Genomic DNA, 21,698 nt, shown 5'->3' on the forward strand with positions numbered 1-21,698 from the left:
AGATAAAACTACTGCATTCCAGTCATTTGCATGTAAAACAGTTTCCACCTCCCTCTGTCAGTCATAAAGATAATATTCACATTACATTGAAGGCTATTTGAAGAGTCCAGGTCACTCAGGCACTAACTTTGGCTGCATTTTGCCAAAGTTCAGGAATCACATTTGTGATTCAATAGTTCATCATCCAAACTTTTAACTCTTTCGTGTGCCATCAAGAGTTCAAGGTGTGGTAAGGTGTGGCAATCATGACAAGACTCATGACTCATAACAGAAGTTTACTGTAAGAGAAGCAATTTAAAGCAAGCTCATGAACAGCCCTGTGCATGCTGCAAGTGCAACTTTTCACGCAGGAGCGCCTGCAGACATCCTGCAGACTTCATATCAGGAAGAACGGCAGGGTCTGCTGCAAAAGATAAGTCACAAGGCAGCACTTTCATTCAAGATTTGCATTTTGCAACAGTTGAAGATTGCAGGGACCTTCTGCAAACCTGAACTGCAAGTGCACCTGTGCCGTGGGAGGATGCAAAATTAATAAATAAATAAAAAAAGGGGGCACATTTTGTAATCCTTGAGGTTTTGGGTCGTTAGGTGTTGGCCTTAATCCGACCAAGAGACCACCACAATCCCATAACTCCACCTCCAGACTGAGCTGACATAAGGGATGTTTGGACCAGATGAGGAAGAGCACAAAGGCAGTAGATACTAAAAAAGTGTAAGATAAGCTAAACTCTACAGAGGGGATAAAAAGGAACATTTTGTTGGATATGTGAAGGAGACAACACTCAAGTTACACACAACAATGAGAAACGGCATTAGTTGAGTGAAATTTGAATAGTGTAAATGCTTCTCCTCTGCAAGTGAGACTGTTGTAATGCAGCTGAGTATTTAAAGCTATAATTTCAGCTCAAGGGGGTGAACTCATTCAACCATCTGTGATAAGAAATGACCCTAAGGGGACAAGAAATGAACCTAAAGGGACAGCTGCTGCAAGACTTAAAGAGTCTCTACTGGATTGCCCACTGCTCAGCATCAAAATTACCTAGAAGACATCTGAAACACTCGAAAAGTAAACATTCTTTCATTGAAACTAGTTTAAGGTCCCAAATGTCAACACAAATATGAAGTACTTTTAAAATGACAAGAAATCTATGAAGAAAAGAAAGCAGAGGACAGAGGTGAAGGGATACCATGAACGTTTGTCTGATAACATCTAAGTACTCCATCTCCTACTGACTTGATTGAAGGGAACAAGGCAAAGATGCTGAACTTTATTGGGCCACATTCACACTTCCACAGCTTCATTGATCAAGGGAGGAAAATCATGAGGTAAGAGAGAACTGTTTTCTTTAACCTTGTGATGCTGGGAAGGATAAAGCCCATCATAAATCAGGCTAAATTACTATAGCAAACCTCTGATGAATGCAAATTTAACACCAATTTTGTAGAGCTTTGTACATCCCATGCAATCATGTGAGAAGTGCAAACTTTTTTACACAGCTAACAATTTATCTCAAGTGATCCTGAGTTGGTCCCCTTTTCCCCTCCTTGACTCATCTTAACAACATTTAACATTAGATGAATTTACAACCTCCTGACCCAGATCAATAGATTCTCAGCCACTTGTGTCTGATACATTAGTCTTACAAAAACAAGCTGTAAAGTACTTTCTTTGTGAGCGGTAAAATGATTAAATTTCAAACAAGAAGGTCCCTATATGTCTGGAAGCAACACATAAAAATATTTTCTGTTAATAACACTGAAGAGATTTTATTTTTGAATGAGCATTATCCCTTCTGTTAAAGTCAGCATCTCAACAAAGTTTATAAAGCCACACTATTGTGCAGCCTTCCGGTCAAAACCACAACTAATAGGAGCACAATGCAGTATTGACACACTATAAAAAGTACATGATCTCTGCTTTCAGGACAGATTCGAAACATTGTTTTAATTAATTTTCATTGGTTAAAACAATAACACTAAAAATCAGGCATCATGAAATGTCAATCAATTGTTACTGTCCTCATACAGACATGTGGAGTACCCCAAGACAAAAATACACTGGTGTTTCTATGAAGATTTCAACATTTGGAAAACACAAGACACGTGTAATATAACTACTTTTAACGCTTATCCCTCATCCGTCAGCTTTTCCGGAAAAAAACATTTCAGTAAAAAAACCTTCATACAGATAATAAATGAAATATTTCCTCTATATTGTGCAAATATACCTGAACAGGATATGTGATAGAAATTAGTCTTCTTTATTTTCCCTTGAAAGAAAGTGGCATGTATTTAAAAGTATTCTTAATAAGTTAGATCCTTAGTTTTCTGTGGAGCACAGTGAACAGCATCACTAATAGATATCTATAAATAATCATTTGGATGTTGGCCAGCAATGAAAACATTATATCCAAATGATTTAAAATAACAAAAGACATAAAACCAGAGTCCTTTTTTTATACCTAACACTGCCTATTAAAAAAAAACATTTTAATGCATTAATACAACTAAAAATTGTTGCTAAAAAGTTGTTTTAGTAAATTATTTAACAATAATGTTAAAAGCAACAGATTATTTACAGTTCATTTATAAATGAACAAAGATGACAATTTTTGCTATATTAGGTGGTAGTTAAGTTTGTGCGGAGACACAGTGTGTCCAAATACAACAGCCCTGAGAACTTAATTAAAAAAAAAACTCTGATTATATTTTAGAGAAAAACAAAAATCGGGAGATTTTCTAAAAAAAAAAAACATTCACAGTTAAACAAAGCAACCAAAGCCCATTTTGCTTTTCACCAACTCTAGGAAATGTTAGCAGCTTTCTTGTCATGCTCCTCCTGACCAACGGGTCACATCCTCCAGTGATCTAATCAGGAGCGATCACAGAAGAGTGTCCTCGCACATCTCGTTGTGAGTGCTAAGATGAGTCTTCCGGTGGGCTGTGATAGCAGCCCATAGTCGGCACAGCATGCCGCCTCTGGAACACATGGTTGAAATGTAGAAACATTTCTATACATTCTTTGGCTGCAAAGCAACTTGAACCGATGATGAGGCAACTTTGGCACTCCCAGCAGCTCACCTTAATCCACAGTAACCCAGGTCCTCCCTGCAGGCCATGAACAGAAGACAGTCCAAGGTGAACTCATGAGCCAGCAACTATAAAAAGAAAAGGGTGAGTTTCTCCAACCAGCTTGGATGACATTACAGATAATCAGTCAAAGTAACCTTATCAATAGTGTCTTGATCCACTTGGATGGATTTCAGCCAGCGGACCAAAGCCTTTGTTTCTGGCTTGGAGTTCTTGCGTGAGGCCAGCTCCTTATCTAGAACGTAGAAATCTTGCAACCATGAGGATCCCACTGACATCCAGGAAGGGTTTAGTGGTGTTACAGGTACTCATAACTGAAACATTGGTTATGTTTGCACAGTTTCCACGGCCATAATCTCAAATCATTACAACTGACAAGTTTGAGCACATTCATGGCTAATCGGACAAAAACCAGTAAAGCGAAATCCGCCCTGAAGCTGAGGTGCGGTGCAGACTTACTCTTGTGAGAGTGAAAAACCAGCACAGTGCCCTGATGCATCATGACTGCAGAGAGGGATTGGTCTGCTGTTAACTCTTCATGCTGCAGCTTGCTGTGCTGGTTGAGAATGTTGCATGACCTCTTACTACACTCTTCCTTTCAGTAGTTCTTTTTTTCTAAAATGTCTCTAAGTTTTTTCCCTTCTTACTAATTTTATCAACAAACCAACTGTTGTAGCAAGTTTTATGACAACGGAAAGCTTTAATGTGATTCTCAGACAGAGAGGAACACATCTCCTGGATATCTATGTTAAAACTTAAAATCTAAACCAAGACAATCTCAAATCACTTTTTTTCTTTACATTCAAGAAGGATTGTGTGACAACCACCAAGGTCTGTAGAAGAGGATGAAGCTATTGATCACATAAACTTTAGATTAAAAATATATATGATTTAGATCAAACTCACATTATTTGCAAGTCTGGATAAATGAAGTTTTGTTGAAAAAAGAAAATGAAAAAAAGAAATTTACCCTCAGCGACAGTCTCCTTCCTCAGCGCATCTATATGTTGCCGTTTCCTCCTCATTGAGTTTCTTAGCAGCATCTGGTACTCTTGCTCCTTCTCAGACAGCTGACTCAGCAACCTGAAACACAGCACATCACCCCTAAGCAGAAATCACAGCAACTTCAAAGCTCTCTGCACTTCCTGTAAACATTCAAAGCAAAATAGTTTTTCAGAATGTCCCAGAAATAACCACAGAATTCCGATGAAAAAGAAGGAGAAGAAGATTACCTCCTGGTCTCGATCCTCAGATCTCTCAGTTTCTCACTGAGAGTACAGTTGCCGTCGAGAATGATATGAGTGGGGGAGCTGAGGTCGACGGTGAGCAGGTTTTCTTTCTTGGTTGCTGCCCGTAGAGTGTCTGCTGGCTCCCCCAGCTGGTCAGGAGCAAGAACTACAGGTGTGTCTGGGTCAGCAGGCTGGCCCTCCAGGGGGGTGTCCTCGAATTCAAATGAGGACTGCAGTTGAATCTTCAGTTCTAAACAGTTAGAGGTAAAAATAAGAATAATAATAAAAAAAATAAAGACATGGAAATGTTTCAAATCTAAATAAATGCATATTTCTTTTAAAGGAAATTCATAATGGTCATTTTATTAGCATCACATTTTTAGTTTCAGGGAGAATTACCTTTTTTCTTTTATTGCTGCTTCTATAAAGAACTCTCTGTCTATTTTATTTTTTTTAAAACTATTTTATGTTCAAAAGAAAGGACGATATCATGAAACTGCAATAGATAAGTTCTTGTGGCATTTTTCTGATGATGGAGTACATATATATATATATAGAAAATTAAAATTAATTAAAATTGTGTTTCTGTATGGAAGCGTATTGCATTAAATAAAATAAAAACTGTACGGCTGGATAGCTCCAACATTGTTTGCCATTTTTCTTGCGCCTGTAACATTATGTTGGGGTTGTGAGAGGCTGTAAGCTAGCGGGGGTCCATCTAAACGGATGGATGATGGGAAAGGAGGGCAGGCTTACTCCACGCCAACAGTCGTACCCACATTTCAGAGGACAATTTCCAATCAACTAATGCCACTCTGCAGAAAATATGTCTTGCAAAACAACAAAGGTGTTTGACTTTTGCCTAAAAACAGCATAATCATAATTAAGAGACCTCTGGGAACACTTTTACAATACATTAAAAGATGGTCAGAGTGGAACTTTAAAAAGCAAACAACCTGTTTTTTATTCTTTTAAAAACTTCAGGAAGTCCCCTTATGTACTATCATACAGCTGACTAAGTATATATCTGGTCAAATATGACTGAAAAGTTAGCAGTGTACTCATTTATCAGCTTACCTGGCAGTAGGACAGTTATGGCATCCTGCACTGCTTGTCTCAGCAGGTTGTCCAGAGCAAACATCCAGTGAGGTTTTACCTGTTGCTGCTTCAGCACCTTCTTCACCTATCAGAGCAGATCATAAGTGTGGATATAAAGAGGTAGTGCCTGCATTCAAGAGGCCACGAAGGTGAAACAACAGAGGTTCCTGGGGCAGACTTTGGAGTTGACTTACTGCATCCTGGAAGTTAAAAAGCACCACCTGCAGGTTATTCACAGGTATTCCTGACGCTAACAGGGTTGAGCGAAGCTCCAGGAGGCCTCTGGTCAGCTGCTGTCGGTTAGGGGAGCGGATGTTGTCTCGCAAGCAAGTGACAAGTTTGATGATGTGATCAGCAGTAAGGCATCTGTCATCACACTTTAAATGGAGAAGAACCGATTGAAAATTACAACTTTTGATGCCAACATTTCTATCAGGGGTGAATCTATACCAAACTGAAGGAGTAATTATTATAGGCTCATGCAAAGTGCAAACCAATTAAAAAAACTAAAGTTCAGTGACCTGATATGTTGCTGGGACTATTTTTTTAACCTACCTGAGGCAGAGACTGTTGTATATTAGAGACAACATGATTTAGTGAATCTGTGAGAATTCTGTGCAGCGTTGCTCTCCTTTCACTGTCCTTTCTCAGCATAAAGAGACCGATATTCTCCTCCGATGAAGCTGGACTGCTCATGTCTACTGAAGAGCCATTAGGTTTTCTGCAAAAAACAGAAAAAGCTAAAAGAAATCAATAAATGCAAATAACAAGAAAAGCGCCAAAATTCTGCATCCCTTCCATTTTGTACAGTAATGTTATATATTCTTTCTTTAAAGCAGCATCTCCCTTACAACAAGAAGCCGCTGGTGCTGGGTGGACTCTCTGAGATCTCATTTGCTTGGAAGACAGACTTGTGTTTTCTCAGGTCCAGAGAGGAAGGCATGTCAACCGAGCCGGAGTAGGAATCCGTGTCCTCGACCAGGATAGAAATGGGCACAGACAAGCTGCGCTGATAGTCTGCTGCAAAAGTGTTCAGAGAAATGCAGCTGATCTCATCAACAGTTTTCACAGAGGTTGAAACAAAACATCACAGAGTAGTGCCAGTGGATTGGGATTAACACTTTAGTGGGAATGTTGTATTAACACTACAAAAGGAGAGAGAAATACTGTGGAAAGCCGTCAAGTGAATTGATGCCTCACCAGAATTAATGGAATCATCACTCTCTAATTTCTGAAGAACTTTCAGTTTCTTTTTGCCTGGAGACTTGAGGAAGGTGTCCATCAACAGCTCTGCCGCCGTGGCTCTGTTGTCTGGGTTTGGCTCGAAACAGCTCATGATGAAGCCTTTGGCCTCATCGGACATACACTCAGGAACTTTGGGGTGGATCTTGAACATGCCCACCTAAAGGAGAAGGTTGTAAAGGTTAATGAGGGCTTAGCAAGAATTGTTTTGAAGTTTACGTCCTATATGGATGCTGTTTGTGGACATCGTGGAGCAAATAAATTCAGAACTTTAACTTAGAAGAAAAAAATATTGAATTAGTTTGCTTGATTTAAATGCAATTATGCAGAACAATCACACACAAAAAAACAAATATGATTAAAAGAGTATTTAGAAAATAATACTTACATAAAATGTTAAAATTGTAAAATAAAAAAAAAAAATCAAGCATAAAAAAATTATCTACAGTAAAAATTCATTAAACATGCAAAAGCTAGTTTGGGAAAAGAAGGTTGTGTTGTGTAGTTGTGTTAAACCCAACGACTTTTGAAAAATCAACATTTTCATTTTTCAAAGCATAAAAATGAAAACTGTAACTCCCATAGACCAACTTTAAGGACATAAAAATTGACAAAAATAAAAGAGCATATGCTCCCATTGACTAGAAGAATATGAAATATAATAAAGAAGACAGATAATACTTTTTTTTCAAATTTCTAAAAAGGCTGGCAATGTCAAGAATCTCTTAGAATTTTATTGACTTTTAATTTTTTGGAAAAATACAGATTTCATATTAGCTGAATTGTACTTCAGTCATTTTGTTATGACAGCTAATATAATGGTGGATAAATATAAATGTGATGTTTTAAAATTCCAATATAAGAGAATAAAAAAGCATGATTCATAAAAGAACCAGCTGGAGTATTGGCCACATTTAAGTTTTGTGTCAAACATATGATCATATGATAAAATGTGTGCGGACTGGAAAAACTGATTTCATTTTGTTGTTGAGGTTATGATAATTTGTGTTTTTGTGATAAACCATTTTAACAACAGAAACAAAGTTCTTATTTTAGCTCAAACACAATCAATACAAAAAAAAAAGAAATAAGCACCAACACTTTTTTGTTTACCTTGAACATGGCTGCCTGAGGACTTCCCAGCTCGTGGAACGGTGTTTTGCCTGTGGCCATTTCTATGATTGTGCACCCCAGGGACCAGATATCTGCTGGCTTTCCATAACCGCGAGGTCCTTGATCTATAATCTCTGGGGCCATGTACTGAAGCGTTCCTATTGGGAATGGATCACAACAGCCATCGATTTAATTCATTTGACAGGTAGTACATGAAAAGTGAATATGCATTTATAAAATATTTAATTCATCAGAGAAAGCGGGCCTCACACCTGCAAATGTCTCTGTGCAGGGGTTAATCCCCGCTAAGCGTTTAGAGGTTCCAAAGTCGGAGATCTTCAACACTCCGCTGTAGGTATTGATCAGCACATTGTCCCCCTGGAGGAGGAACAGAAGAGCCAGCCTACTCCAACAAGCACAGACGACATGACTTCAGAGTGGGGAGGTTAAAAAGGTCTCCACTCACCTTAATGTCTCTGTGGACGATCTGGTTGTCATGAAGGTATTTCAGACCTTCAAGGACCTGCTTGGTGTAGAAGATGATGGTGGGTTCATTGTCCTTCAGAGGACCCCATTTGGAGCGCAGAAGAGATGACAAACTTCCTAGAAGGTGGAATTAAATTTTTTTTTTTTTTTTTGGTAAAGATTGTTCTTCACATACACACAAACACATAATACTGTGAATAGACAGTTTTCACAAAGACTTTTGCTTTCAGAATTATCAGTTCAATTGTGAAAGGTTTGAAAAAAGTATACATTCTCCACCTTTCCAATCATAGCCTTTATTGTTTACAAAAAAATGTCCTTCTTTGAAATATATTTCTTCAAAAACAATTTTGGATAAAACTGAAAATTGAATAAGATTTCCCTTATTTAAACTCATCATTTCAAAAACGGTAGCATGATCACAGCACGAGTCCTCAAATGCATCCTGACATGGCATGTTAGACATTTTAAATCATGGGGTGGGGGGTGGGGGGTACCTCCTGGTACTTCTTCCATGAAGATCTTGATGAACCCATCCTGACTGACTGAACCCAGGTACTGGACAATATTCCTGTGTTTGAGTCTCTTGTGCAGGGCAATCTCTTCATGGAGAGGCTGAGAATACCTGAGTAAGCAGAAGAATAAAGTCGTGTCTACGTTTCGACAACACAACAGATCATGTGACGAGGTGAGAAATTACGTCGGCCTCAGTTGCACAAACAAAAACAACATTCTTGTGATAAAATGAACAGAACATGTCATCTGATATAAGGAAAACTTGCAGTGTCTGAAGTTTTTATGTCACAAGGGAAAAGCTAGTTTGACTTGATGTTAAAGTTTCAATTCTGACTTGGAAATACCAGATTTGGATATATATACTATATATATATATATATATATATATATATATATATATATATATATACAGTAGTTGCAGGCTTACTTCATGAAAAACAACAGCATATACAATAAATGAGCACGAAGAGGAAGATAGATGTTTCTAGAATAAAAGTCCAGCAAATGCATACAAATCTACTTATACCATTTCCTTGAATGAATACCTTTGTTATGGCATTAAACTACAACACAGTTTAAAGAGCAACAACAAAAACAACATGTCTAAACATATACTTGAGATTCCTTTAGAGGCAGCTATCATTTCTTGAAAAATTTCCCAGTTCAAGGTTTGTTGAGGTGTTAAGTTAAAGTTAAAGTTAAGGTCCCACTATCTGTCACACACCTAGGTATGCGAAATTTGTTCTCCGCATTTGACCCATCCCCTGGGGGAGCGGTGAGCTGCAGACACAGCCACACTCGGGAACCATTTGGTGGTTTAACCCCCCACTCCAACCCTTTAGTGCTGAATGTCAAGCAGTCAAACATCTCAAGCATTGGGTCCCATTTTAAAGTCTTTGGTATGACTCGGCCTGGATTTGAACTCATGACCTTCCAGTCACAGGGAGGACACTCTAGCACAAGGTGGTTAGGGATTTGGGAAATCTTTAAGTCCAGTATTCTTAAGAGAAGATAATAAAATGTTCATACGTGCTGTCTTTCTCAGGAATCTCCTTGATGGCAATACGGACTTGGTTGCTTAAATCCCTTCCGGCATACACAACGCCATATGTCCCTTTCCCGAGGACCACCTTGTCACCGTTTTCATTGGTCTCATAAACAAACTGTAAGACAAATAAAGAAGAACCTAAAAAATGATGTAAAGCTTTGGAGAAATGTCATGTAAAAATAATAAAAAGTATCTTTCTTTTATAACACACAGCTTTCATGTTCATTTCATTGGAAGATGTGTGGAAAAAGAGACTCTTCTTTCAGCAATCCCTGCTTGGGAATCTGCTGGTGCCGAGAGTTACTGTTGTTTTTTTCTTACTTTTTACGGAAAGGGAGACCTAAAATACAACAGGGATTGCAAAAAAAGCCTGTGACTGACCTCAAGTACTCCCCCAGACAGATGTTCCCGGTTCTGGGAGGGGTTTTCAGCCAGCTGGATCAGAGAGTTCACCAGCTCACAGAAGCTGGTGGGAAAAGAAGAAACATAAAAATCATTTTTTTATGACAGTCAAACTGATGGGAAGGATCAGTACAAACAGACCTGCTGCCCCCAAAATGATCACAGTTCAATCAAAACTACAAAAATGAATTCTCCAAACAAAACACCTTTGTCACTGCAGCTCATACAGGCCTAAACGCAGTGAAGAAGAAACATTTCAAACCACTAAAAGCGTATTTAAACCAAAAAAATGAAATGCTCAGTTCAGCTTCTTCACTGCTTCAGTCTGTTTTCTGATACAGAGTACAGGAATGAATATCCTCGAGCTTGGCTTGCTTACAAACAAACAAATTTGCAGTTAAGAAGCATCAGCCTGCATTTTTCTTAAGTCCAGGAGGGAAAGGAAGTAAAGAGGTCAGTCAAAAAGAAAGAGACGCTTGATTTACGACCTTTGCAAACATTTTCCTAATGAGTTTATGGTTTCTTTATGGTTAAAATGACAACACTGCTGAGTAACCAGATGGTTTTACTTGCAAAAAGGTGAGTCAGTTTAGGATCAAAACAATAAAGCTTATTTACTAAATTTTTGACAAAATGTCAAAAATGTGACCAAATAGCTGAATCTGTCTATGGTGCTCCATTACATTAAAGAGTTCTCACTTGGAACATGAACCAAAGCAAATTTGGCCTCCGGATATTCCGTCTAGAAGGGTTTAAAAGGAAGCATGACTCAAGCAGTTTCATCATTTTCCTCTGTTCCAAGCCAATGGCTGCACTTAGTGTTTAAACTGTCAAATGATCCTCATCTAAGCATTCATCTGTTTATTGCTATCCAGCTAGGGGGATTTTAAGTCCGTAAGCTCGTCACTTGGCCACACTGAAGCGCTGCAGCTCTGTAGGAGTCACCCACCTCTTACAGTGAGTCTCAGACGGGAAGCAAAGCTGGAAGTCGTCTGAATTGTAGTGAACATAGAGGAAGCAGCTCCGCTCGTCAATCTTTGACGCACTTTAGAAAGGAAGAGTCAATGTCAGACAGTTGCTTTTGCATGCAAATGAGATTCTGCTGAACATAGAAAAAGTAAACCGGACCATCACATTCTAGATCTCTGGAAACGTTTGCATTTAGTTGGTGAGAGAAAAACAGGGAGGGAAAATAGAAAGGCTTCTTCTTTCCCTCCCTCATCATTCTGTAATCTGATAAAAGTGTTTTGATGATTTCAGCAGCCAGGCATCTTGCTCTAATTGTAGTTATTTGCTGTAAATGGCCAGATTTGCAGACTGTAATGCTGAGCAGTAGCCACAGGGGAGTCAAGGAAAAGCCACAAATAACAAACATGATGGAGAATATTGACAGAACAGAAGCCTGACAATCAGCCAGGGTTTCCCAAACAACATGCTTGTTTTGGGTCCCCTGGCTGGGCCAAAGGCTCCAACACACCCTGTGCTGAGCGATGTTTGCATACGCTGGGTCCTCCTTACCTCACTCCTCGAATGGCAGATGCCGGGAAGGTCCACTGATGTAAGCCTTTCTGCAGAAGCAACATTCAAATTCAATTAAAAGCAGGTTTGACTGCAGTGATTTACTCGACAAACCGGCTTCATTGGCACACTTGCACATTGGACAAAAAAAACACACACACACACACACACAGCCCAGCGACAGAAGGAATGTCATTAGTCTTTCGTGCTCTGACTCTATTAGAATCCACCCACATGCTGCCGTGATGAAACATTCAAAAGACTATGAATCAGTGCTGCGAAACTTATGACGAGCATCTTCCCGTCAGAGGGGCCTCTACTTGCCTTTACAGATGTGACATGTTTCAGGTGAACGGTGCGACTCTCGTCCTCTTTGCTCACGCTCACAATCGCTGGTTGGAAGAGTTTACTGGGCTCTAGGATGAGGACCTGAAAACAGCAAAACACAACTCTCATCCATTAACAGGACGGCACAGCACACACATTGGAGGAAGCACCAGACCCTCGTCTGTGGTAGATCTTTTTGGTTGTAGTAAGGAGTGTTTGTCCATACACTGACTTGAAAGACTGTTAAGTTTTGGCTGTTTCAGCTACTCTTATCAGCGTAGACTTACTGGATAGCAGTCGGTTGAGATAGTGGGCTTTGAACTCTGCAAAAGCAACTCCATCCAGAAGTCCACAGTGTCCTGTTTGGGAGATCTTGTCTCAGGCAGCTTGGCAAACTGACGATACAAGATGTATGTCTCCATAAGGGAACACACAAACCTGAAGGGAGGAGGTTACATTTGTTAGTCCACACAGAGCCTTTCTTCTGTATAGTTACTTTCTAATCCACAATATGATATAGATTTCTCACCAAACTGGAGCTTTCAGTCTGTAGAGTTTCTCAGATGCCTCAATGACTTTCCTGTATTCTTTTACAAGTATGTTTGCTCCAAGATAGAAACCAACATCCCAGTAGTGTGTCATCTTCTCCAAACTACCTTTTCTACCAAGCAGCGTGCTGATGGTCACCCCTGAAACGCATTTGCATGCAGCATTCATGAAGACCATCTTAAAAACCTTAAATTTCGTGTCTTAATGAGTAAGATACTAAGACAGTGCAGCTATTGATCATTATTTATGCAATTAGCAATAGAAAAATTAATTTGACATAATAACATTTCTAAATGAATTGTAAATAAGAATGGACTCAAATAGTTACGTGGAGTTATGTAGAATAAAAGTGAAGGCTCATTTTCAAAGATTAGGGAACAAAAGTGAGAATGACAACCGGTAATCTAATTTAAGCAGACTGATGATTCCTGATGACGGAAAATTTGGAATCGTACATCTTGTAATTGTTGGAAACAGTCATTTTATTCCATAATATACAATCTATCACTCAAAATCTAAGCACTTTGCATTTGACTTTACTGTACAAAAAGTGTCTTATAAATCAAGTTATTATTGATTGAGCTACAGTGGTTCCTCACTATATCATGGATCACTTTTCTCGGTCTGGCTGTCTCACAGTTTTTCTTAGTGCAATTTTGACTGCACTTTTTTGAATTTTTTTTAAGTAGTGCACTTGCCCATCAATCTCCTCTGTGCTATGTCTCCTGTACAGAATGTGCTCAGCTTGCCCGAGCTACAGAAATCTTTGTTTATATGCTATTACATTGGACTTCTTTTTCTATGAAGGTTTGAACTTTAAGAGTTAAAAACAAGAGAAAAAGTGTAAAATGTTCATTTCTGTCTGAGAAGAGTGTATAAAGTGCGCAGTAAACATCTGGAATCCTCCTACGCAATTTTACCTATCATGGAACTACCACCCCAGGAGTTACAAAAAAACACTTTTATTATCATCCACGAATAAAAACTCTTCCTAGGGATTTTCATGTATTGCCTCTTAACGTCTTGACCATCATTGGGACGCTACTGTGGAAAAACATTTGAAATTAGTAAGCTGTAGATTCTGAACAGCGTGCGCAAGGCAAGCTCACAAAAGTGGCGTTCTCCTGTTACTCGCACAATTTTTAATGGTATATTGTGAAAATGTGATTTATGGATCCTCGGCTAGAGCTGAAAAAAATTAGATAACATTGGATATGAATGTATTAGGAATGTGGGAAAAAAACCTCAGTTGCTAAGGAAATCCAAAGTTTTCATTTTGACAATTCTTCTGAAATTTACATAGATCTGTTCGGCATCCCCAGGCAACTAAAAAATAAAATAGTTGCTATGGAGATAAAACCAACAGAAAAGCCGCCATTTTAAAAAGAGTGTTACTGTTTTTTTAAACTTCAAATTGTCCCATGCAGCTCCGACCAGTCTGACAGAGGCATGAGGTTGGGGGCGTGTAGCGGCGGCTCAGCAAGCGAGGTCGGGTCAAAGACGGGTGGCGAGGGCGTGTAGTACCTGCAGGCTTTCATTTGAGATAATTTATTCACAACAGACTGGAAAGAAGGTCTGGGGGCAACTGTGGTGCAGAGGTAGAGTGGTCGACCTCCAATTGGACGATCACAGGTTTCCTTGGGCAAGACAATAAACCCCACATTGTTCCTGGTGGTTATAGATTGGCGCCAGTGTTTGGCAGCAGAGCCGCCATCAGTGTGTAAATGTGTGTGTGCATGGGTGAATGGGACTGTGACTGTAAAGCCCTTTGGGCCTTCTAAGAAGGTAGTAAAGCGCTATACAAGTATGCACCAGAGACCATTTATGATTCACTGGTTAAACTTCCAAATAAAAAGATGTTTCTTCTGCTATATAGTATATATTGGCATAAATAGAAATATCAGCAAATATTTGTAAATAATGATGTTGGTGATTTCAATGTTAGATTTTATATTCAGACCTATTTTGCGCAGCTCTATTGAAGTCTCAAACTCGTGTCCAGCAGCCATGAGGAGAACCACGCTGTTGATGCCTGAGTGAAGAGTCGGTTCCATCTCAAAAGCTTTTCCATACCTAATAAAAAAGAAATCCCATCAAAAATTAGATGCAAACAAGGAAAAAACAACATAAGACCAAGCATCTATAGCATCATGTCTTGTAAAATAGAATAGGAAGGCTGTAGTATAATGACTCAATCAGCAAATAAAAGCTGTGGTACCAAAAGCAGGCCCGGTCTCTGCTGGGCACGTCGGTGAACATGGAGCTCATGAACATGTCTTTGTAGATACGACCACACAAGCAGTACACATCCGACGCCACATTGTTCCCCGACTCCACAATCGGTAGGATTTCTTGCAAGGCCTTAGCACGATCTCCGGGGTGATTTCTCCTAACATGGAGAAATGACATGACATGTTCACTAAATCAGCTCTGATAAGGAGCAGCCAGAACGGAGAGAATACAATAGATTCATTGTGATTAACAAACGAAAATATAAATACTAAGCACACAGGTACCTGTTTAAAGCAAATATGTAGTGAAACTTGATATTCTGATGCCTTGCTACCATGCACATTGGCAGGTTGTTCAGAGTTTCCACCAGTTTGATCATGGCGTCATAGTCCTAAAGAACAGACGAAAGCAGAATATTGTGAGCATTATGACATTTGATATTTATAGTATTACTTGCTGCACGATCAATATCTGATCTGGTTATTTCAGTTAAGCAATTAAGCTTACATAGTTGTATTTAATTTTCAAAATAAAAGACATAAAAATTTAAAAAAAAGTTTGAAAAGGATATAAAAAATGTAGACTATTCAGGTAAAGAATGACCAAACTCTGTGTATTAATAACACTTTATTTGCTTAAACTTCACAAAAGGATGTATCAACAGCCCTTTATGGTGGTATTAAATATCTGTGCCCCTCTGTGTCCAGGCTGTTGTATAGACACACACCTGAATGTCCCTGTAGGACAACAACAGGTTCAAGATGATATCAGGAGTGAGCAGATCTACGCTGTCCAAACGCTGCTGGATCCGACCCAACTCTTCACTCAAGGCGGGGCCGCTGAACCGCTCCCGTGCAATCCGAATCTCATGCCGGATTGATTCCCGGAAATATTCACTGTCAGCAAAAGCAACAAAGGAAAGCACATCCACGATTTCACAATCTTAGTTATTCTAGCCAGGTAAAAGGAAGTGTGAAATGTGTTATCAGATGTTTCGATGTCCCAAAAATGACAACACACAGGCTGGGCTGTGTATGACAGACCTGGACTGGATGTGCACGTTGTTCAGCAGGTGCACCAGCCTCTCCACTAGTGGGGTAAGAAGTGGCTCCAGCTTGAGACTGGGCTGCATCCACTCTTTGATGCAGGTCATGATTGTTGAGTCCCAGGCAATCAGTTTGCCTTGAGGTGACACCATGTAAGGGATGAAGGTGTAACTCCCACACTGCTCCTGAAGAAACACAAAGCCTGCGTTATCACACAAAGGAGAGCCTTCGGCATTCCTCTACTACATGTTTGTGGATGGTGCTCTGGAATTTTCCACTTCTTTAATGGATTACAAGATTTTTAAGATGCTCCTTATTAGATAAAAACAGAGGACTGCAACCTGAGGCTCCAGAGCCACATGTGGCTCTTTTACCCCTCCATTGTGGCTCTCTGGTTAAAGATATTTTTTACATTTTACAATGTAATAAAGTTAGAAAAAGCAAAGTAAATTGGCTCTAACTTTATCCAATTAATTTACAGAGTGGAAGGACAGCTTTTTGTGCGCCGTGTACCACAGAACATCCAACTAAGTCAGTGAGCACCTCCAGAACCAAGGCGCACCAGAATATAAGACAGATTTTCTATTTTTGATTAAATTCAAGGATTTTAAGAGGACCACATGGTTAAAGAATATGGTAAAGGTTACTTATTAGCTGATTTAATTTTGGTTTGTTACATCTGCAAATTTCTGGCTGAGATGTACCACAAGCGGTAAAATAAATAGTGTTAATTTCTTAAATCACGGCTGTCATTCCACTAGCTACTACATTTGCTGCATTGAGAGGACCCTTTATGTCAGTATCTTATTTTGAAAGGCAGTTATGTGAACTTCTGTCAAAAGTTATAAACTATTTAGTATTTTGAAGAAATTTTTTTTATTTATGTTTATGCCAGTTCATTTATATTTATTATAATGGTAACAATAACATAACTAAAGATCAGGGACTTAAATTTGTAAAAAGTTAAATAAGACTTTGCGGTTCCAATTGGTTTGTGGTGAGGCAGAAATCTATCCAAATGGCTCTTTAAAGACCCACTCTGGTCATCTTTTGTAAAAGCATTCTCAGTGGTATTTTAATTATGAGCATGTTGTTTTTTTTGTTTTTTTTTAACTGTTGTTTTCTACGACATAGTTTCTGCAGAGCGATAGCAGTTCTTCTGAAATTTACCCCCAAGTTGTGGGCGAGCTCCACTTCCCGTTATCCATCTGTTTACACGCTCTCCCTCTACTACATACACACCCCCAACCTCACATAAATGGCTTTCACAAACAAACATGGTCCATGTTTACCTTAAGAGCCTGCAGATCCCCATCCTGCTTGTAGCAATACAGAATGATGTTATTAGTCATACAGAAACTCTCCCGCACTCCCAGGTGGTAGAAGAGGGAAGGCTGGCAGAAGGTGTCGCTCATCTGCACCACCGCTACATCTGCACGGAAGTTCAGAGTGCGCGTAAGAAGTTTGCGTAAAAGGGCTCGTGTGTGTGTGTGCCATCCCCAAACCACCTGGCATGGCGCGTGCCAGCACTTGCCTGCGTTGTAGAAACTATCCAGGATGTCCGTGGTTCCCAGGGAAACGGTCTCGAAAGAGAAAGTTTTTAAAGTGGCGTGTGCGTCCGCGCAGGCTTCCTTCAGACATTTCAGGGATAAGTTCTCCTCCGTCTGCGGGACAGACGCGTCCTCGTTGACAATGTAAGCCACCGACACGGGTCTGGTGCGGCTCCGCGGAGACACAACCTGCTTACCCGAGCCGCTGCAGGCGCCCAGCTCCGACACCGCAGAGTCATGCCACAAACTTCCAGCAGACACCCAAACTGGATCCGTCCTCCTCCCCTCGCGCAGGCTCATTCGCCTGCGCTCCGTCGTGTACATGCTCAATATTCCGCAGTTGGGACTGTGTGCATGAAGTTCGCCGGGACTCTTCCGTTTTATTTAATTCAAAAAGGAAAACCAGGGTTGCTTGTTTTTGTAATTCCCCAGGTGCGCCGCTGCCGCCTCCGCTCGAACCACATTTCCACGGACACTCCCAGTTCTCCTCACAACCCTCACCCCATTCACACTGTGGGTCCGCCCTCCTGCGGGCTGCGCCGCCTGCTGGTCAAACCCGAACACGACTTACTACAACCGAAAGTCTGTGAAAGTAAAAGACCCCCACTTGACGAGTTTTGTTTTGTTTGTTTTAAATATAAAATAAAATAAAAATTTCAATGGCTGGAAATAGAATAAATAACTTTTATTATAAATAAACAAATGTTAATAAAAAATACAATAAATAAGAATGATATAAAGACAGATACATAGCTGCTGAAGCGAAGTCAAATGGGAAGGTGTGTCCAAACTTTATTTATATATATATATATATGGCTATGGCTATGGCTATGGCTATGGATACCGACTCAGAAATGGGGCCAACATCAGTCACCTCCTCTACATGGATGACATCAAGCTATATGCTAAGAGCGAGCGTGACATTGACTCCCTGATCCACACCACCAGGATCTACAGTACTGACATTGGGATGTCATTCGGGCTCGAGAAATGCAGCCGGATGGTGACAAAGAGAGGCAAGGTAGTCCACACAGGAGGGGTCTCACTCCCAGAAGGAACAATAGCAGACATTGAGGACAGTTACAAGTACCTTGGAATTCCGCAGGCAAATGGCAACCTGGAGCAGGCAACAAGGAAAACTGCAACAGCTAAATACCTTCAACGAGTAAGGCAAGTCCTGAGAAGCCAGCTCAATGGCACAAATAAGACCCGGGCAATAAACAGCTACGCACTGCCAGTTATCAGATACCCTGCAGGAATAATAAGATGGCCAAAGGAAGAGATACAGACCACGGATGTTAAAACACGAAAGCTCCTCACCATGCATAGAGGGTTCCATCCCAAATCCAGCACCCTGAGACTGTATGCTAGCCGCAAGGAAGGAGGCCGAGGACTAGTGAGCGTAGAAGCCACTATCCAGGATGAAACATCCAAGATGCATGAGTACATCAAGCTCAAGCCCCCAACTGACAGTATGATCAGTGAATGTCTCAGGCAATGGAGAACAGAGGATACAGTGCTGGAGGACAGATCCTCATGGGAGGACAAACCCCCGCATGGGATGTACCACCGGACCATAACTGAAGTGGCTGATATCAAGAAGTCCTACCAATGGCTAGAAAGGGCTGGCCTACAGGACAGCACTGAAGCACTCATCCTGGCAGCCCAGGAACAAGCCCTGAGCACCAGAGCGATAGAGGCTCAGATCTACCACACCAGACAAGACCCAAGGTGTAGGCTGTGCAAAGAGGCACATAACTGCAGGGTGTAAGATGCTGGCAGGGAAAGCATACATGGAGCGCCCCAATCAAGTGGCTGGAATAATATACAGGAACATGTGTGCAGAATATGGACTGGAAACCCCAAGGTCAAAATAGGAAACACCTCCGAAGGTGATAGAGAATGAGAGGGCAAAGATCCTGTGGGACTTCCAGATCCAGACTGATAGGATGGTAATGGCGAACCAACCAGACATTGTAGTGGTGGATAAAGAACAGAGGAAAGCCGTTGTGGTGGATGTGGCAGTGCCAAACGATGGGAACATCAGGAAGAAGGAACATGAGAAACTGGAGAAATACCAGGGACTCAGAGAAGAACTGGAGAAAGCCTGGAAAGTGAAGGTGACAGTGGTGCCTGTGGTAATTGGAGCACTTGGGGCAGTAACCCCCAAGCTGGAGGAGTGGCTACAACAGATACCTGGAAAGACCTCAGACCTCTCAGTCCAGAAAAGCGCAGTGCTAGGAACAGCTAAGATACTGCGCAGGACCCTCAAGCTCCCAGGCCTCTGGTAGAGGACCCGAGCTTGGAGGAGAAACCACCCGTGTTGGGTGAGAGGGGCGTTTTTTTATATATATATATATATATATATATATATATATATATATATATATATATATATATATAAAAAGTTTGGATATATACCAAACTTATAGAGACCAAACTTTTGGTCTGTACTATATATATATGTGTGCATTGGTATTTATTTCTTTTATCCACAATAATGACACAAATTTAAACTACTACATTTCACATTTCTTACCTCAGGTGATAAGAGGGCAGGGCAGACAGCTGGCTGTTGTTCGAGAAACCTGGACACCATCTCATAGGCACTATTATTCCAACAATCAGGCATGTCAGCTCGTGATTAGGCCAAGGAGTTTCTGATTTCTTTTCAGGGCTTCTGCTCCACTTGTGCTTCGGTGGGAAAATGTTGAGACCCGCCTCACTTTTGCAAGAACCTTGGCAACAGAAGTTACTTTCATAGCACATTGGGATGCAAGATTTAAGACATGAGCAAAACATCTAACATGTTGGCAGCCTGTTAGCTCTGTTGCAGCACACGTTAGATGTATTGTCAGTGACATCCACTGGCTTTTTACAATCAAGACGCCACTCATCTACCGCTGCTTTCAGGACGTCTGAAATGTGTGCACCGGTGTGGGATTCGTGTGTTGCTCGCGTTTGCAGGACATACGGCTCCATTTCCCAGTCCTCGTTAATAAAATGTGCCGTGACCGCCATGTAGGACTCTGTGGCCCTGGAGGCCCAGGTGTCACACGTGACCCCCACTCCAGCGCCATCTCAACCTTCGCTTTGGCCCTGGCGTTTGGTGCAGGAATAATTTTTTCAGGACTGTATTTCCGAGAGGGAATGTCAAAGCATGGCTCTAATACTTTCATCAAAATGATCCTATTGGATAATGACTGCTCAAAGAATTAACTGGAGCCAGGAGTCCAGTCAATGTGATGCTTGCTGTCCAGACCCCTAAACTTGATTGTCTGATGTGAACCACACCTCAGCAGAACTCTTGGAGGATCTGCAATCAAGCCCATGAAATGAAGGGATTGTGTTTAAAAAATGCTTTAGTTTTTTACATTTTTATGTGATCTTTTTGTTCAACCCATGGAATAAAAGCTGAAAGTCTGCACTTCAATGGCATCTGAGTTGTTTTGTTTAAAATTCACTGTGATAATGAACAGAAACTAAACTAGAAAGAGTGTGTCTCTGTCCAAATATGTTTGGTCCTGACTGTATATGTATTAGTTTAGAGATTGGTTAATTGGAGATGGAGATCCAAAAATATTTTTCCTATTTTTTGCAGAAATTCAGGGCTCACATACTTTTATGTATCAGTTTAGTTCAACTTTTAGCAATTCTGCACAAGAGACAGGTTGATAAATCAATCCAATCTTCATCAGCTACAGACAAATCAAGCTGGAGAGCCAGATTTTGAGTTTTTTTTTTTATTACATTCCTACCCTCTTCAACAGATTTTCCATAACTAAAAATAACGTTACTCCCAGAGGCTCAGCTACGCTCCCATGGTCCAGTTCTTGGTCCCAGACTTTGAACACGAGCTCCATCCTTGCCAGTTTATTCTGGATCGTTTGTTTCCATATGGAAACTCTTCTGCTTGCCAGACTTGTAGTCTTCACAGACAAACAAAAATTCTACATTGAAAATGTGCTATAATTTAAAAAAACCCACGAGAACAAGATTTGTAGCAGAATTTTAAGTCATTGAACACTTTTAATAACTATTGGTTACTGGTTAATAAAATATGGTTTAAAATGCTGAGCAACATCGTGATACTTTAAAAATGTATTGTCCAGGTGACCATTTGTGGTAAACTATATTTTTTCCTGCCATTATATTCAATCATTTGAGGAACTTTGTACTTAAACTCAGAATCATGTCTCTTAAAAGGTTATTAAAAACTCAATTAATGTTATTATAGTTATTAAATATATAA

General features: G+C 40.3%; 1 protein-coding gene across 2 annotated transcripts; it reads right to left on the minus strand.

The window, feature by feature from the left end:
* Positions 1 to 1,254: 1,254 nt before the first annotated feature.
* Positions 1,255 to 18,001, minus strand: LOC101167985 (mitogen-activated protein kinase kinase kinase 5). 2 transcript variants are annotated; one of them, XM_023964355.1, is made up of 29 exons: positions 17,644 to 18,000; positions 17,431 to 17,560; positions 17,189 to 17,328; positions 15,894 to 16,081; positions 15,578 to 15,746; positions 15,135 to 15,241; positions 14,837 to 15,007; positions 14,579 to 14,691; positions 12,599 to 12,758; positions 12,357 to 12,507; positions 12,067 to 12,171; positions 11,743 to 11,792; positions 11,174 to 11,269; positions 10,204 to 10,288; positions 9,804 to 9,937; positions 8,756 to 8,883; positions 8,239 to 8,375; positions 8,045 to 8,150; positions 7,773 to 7,930; positions 6,618 to 6,819; positions 6,269 to 6,437; positions 5,973 to 6,138; positions 5,612 to 5,794; positions 5,397 to 5,502; positions 4,323 to 4,569; positions 4,061 to 4,173; positions 3,228 to 3,325; positions 3,082 to 3,158; positions 1,255 to 2,979 (listed from the first exon to the last, which is right to left on the minus strand). In XM_023964355.1, the coding sequence occupies exons 1-29, from the start codon at positions 17,683 to 17,685 to the stop codon at positions 2,883 to 2,885; spliced, it is 3,828 nt and encodes a 1,275-aa protein (XP_023820123.1). In that variant the 5' UTR covers positions 17,686 to 18,000; the 3' UTR covers positions 1,255 to 2,882. The 2 variants fall into 2 exon arrangements, with proteins under 2 accessions (XP_023820123.1, XP_023820122.1); XM_023964354.1 differs by having other exon boundaries at positions 17,431 to 18,001.
* Positions 18,002 to 21,698: the final 3,697 nt, after the last annotated feature.

This window comes from Oryzias latipes, chromosome 16, assembly GCF_002234675.1.
Source record: "Oryzias latipes chromosome 16, ASM223467v1".
NCBI classification, from domain to species: Eukaryota; Metazoa; Chordata; class Actinopteri; order Beloniformes; family Adrianichthyidae; genus Oryzias; species Oryzias latipes.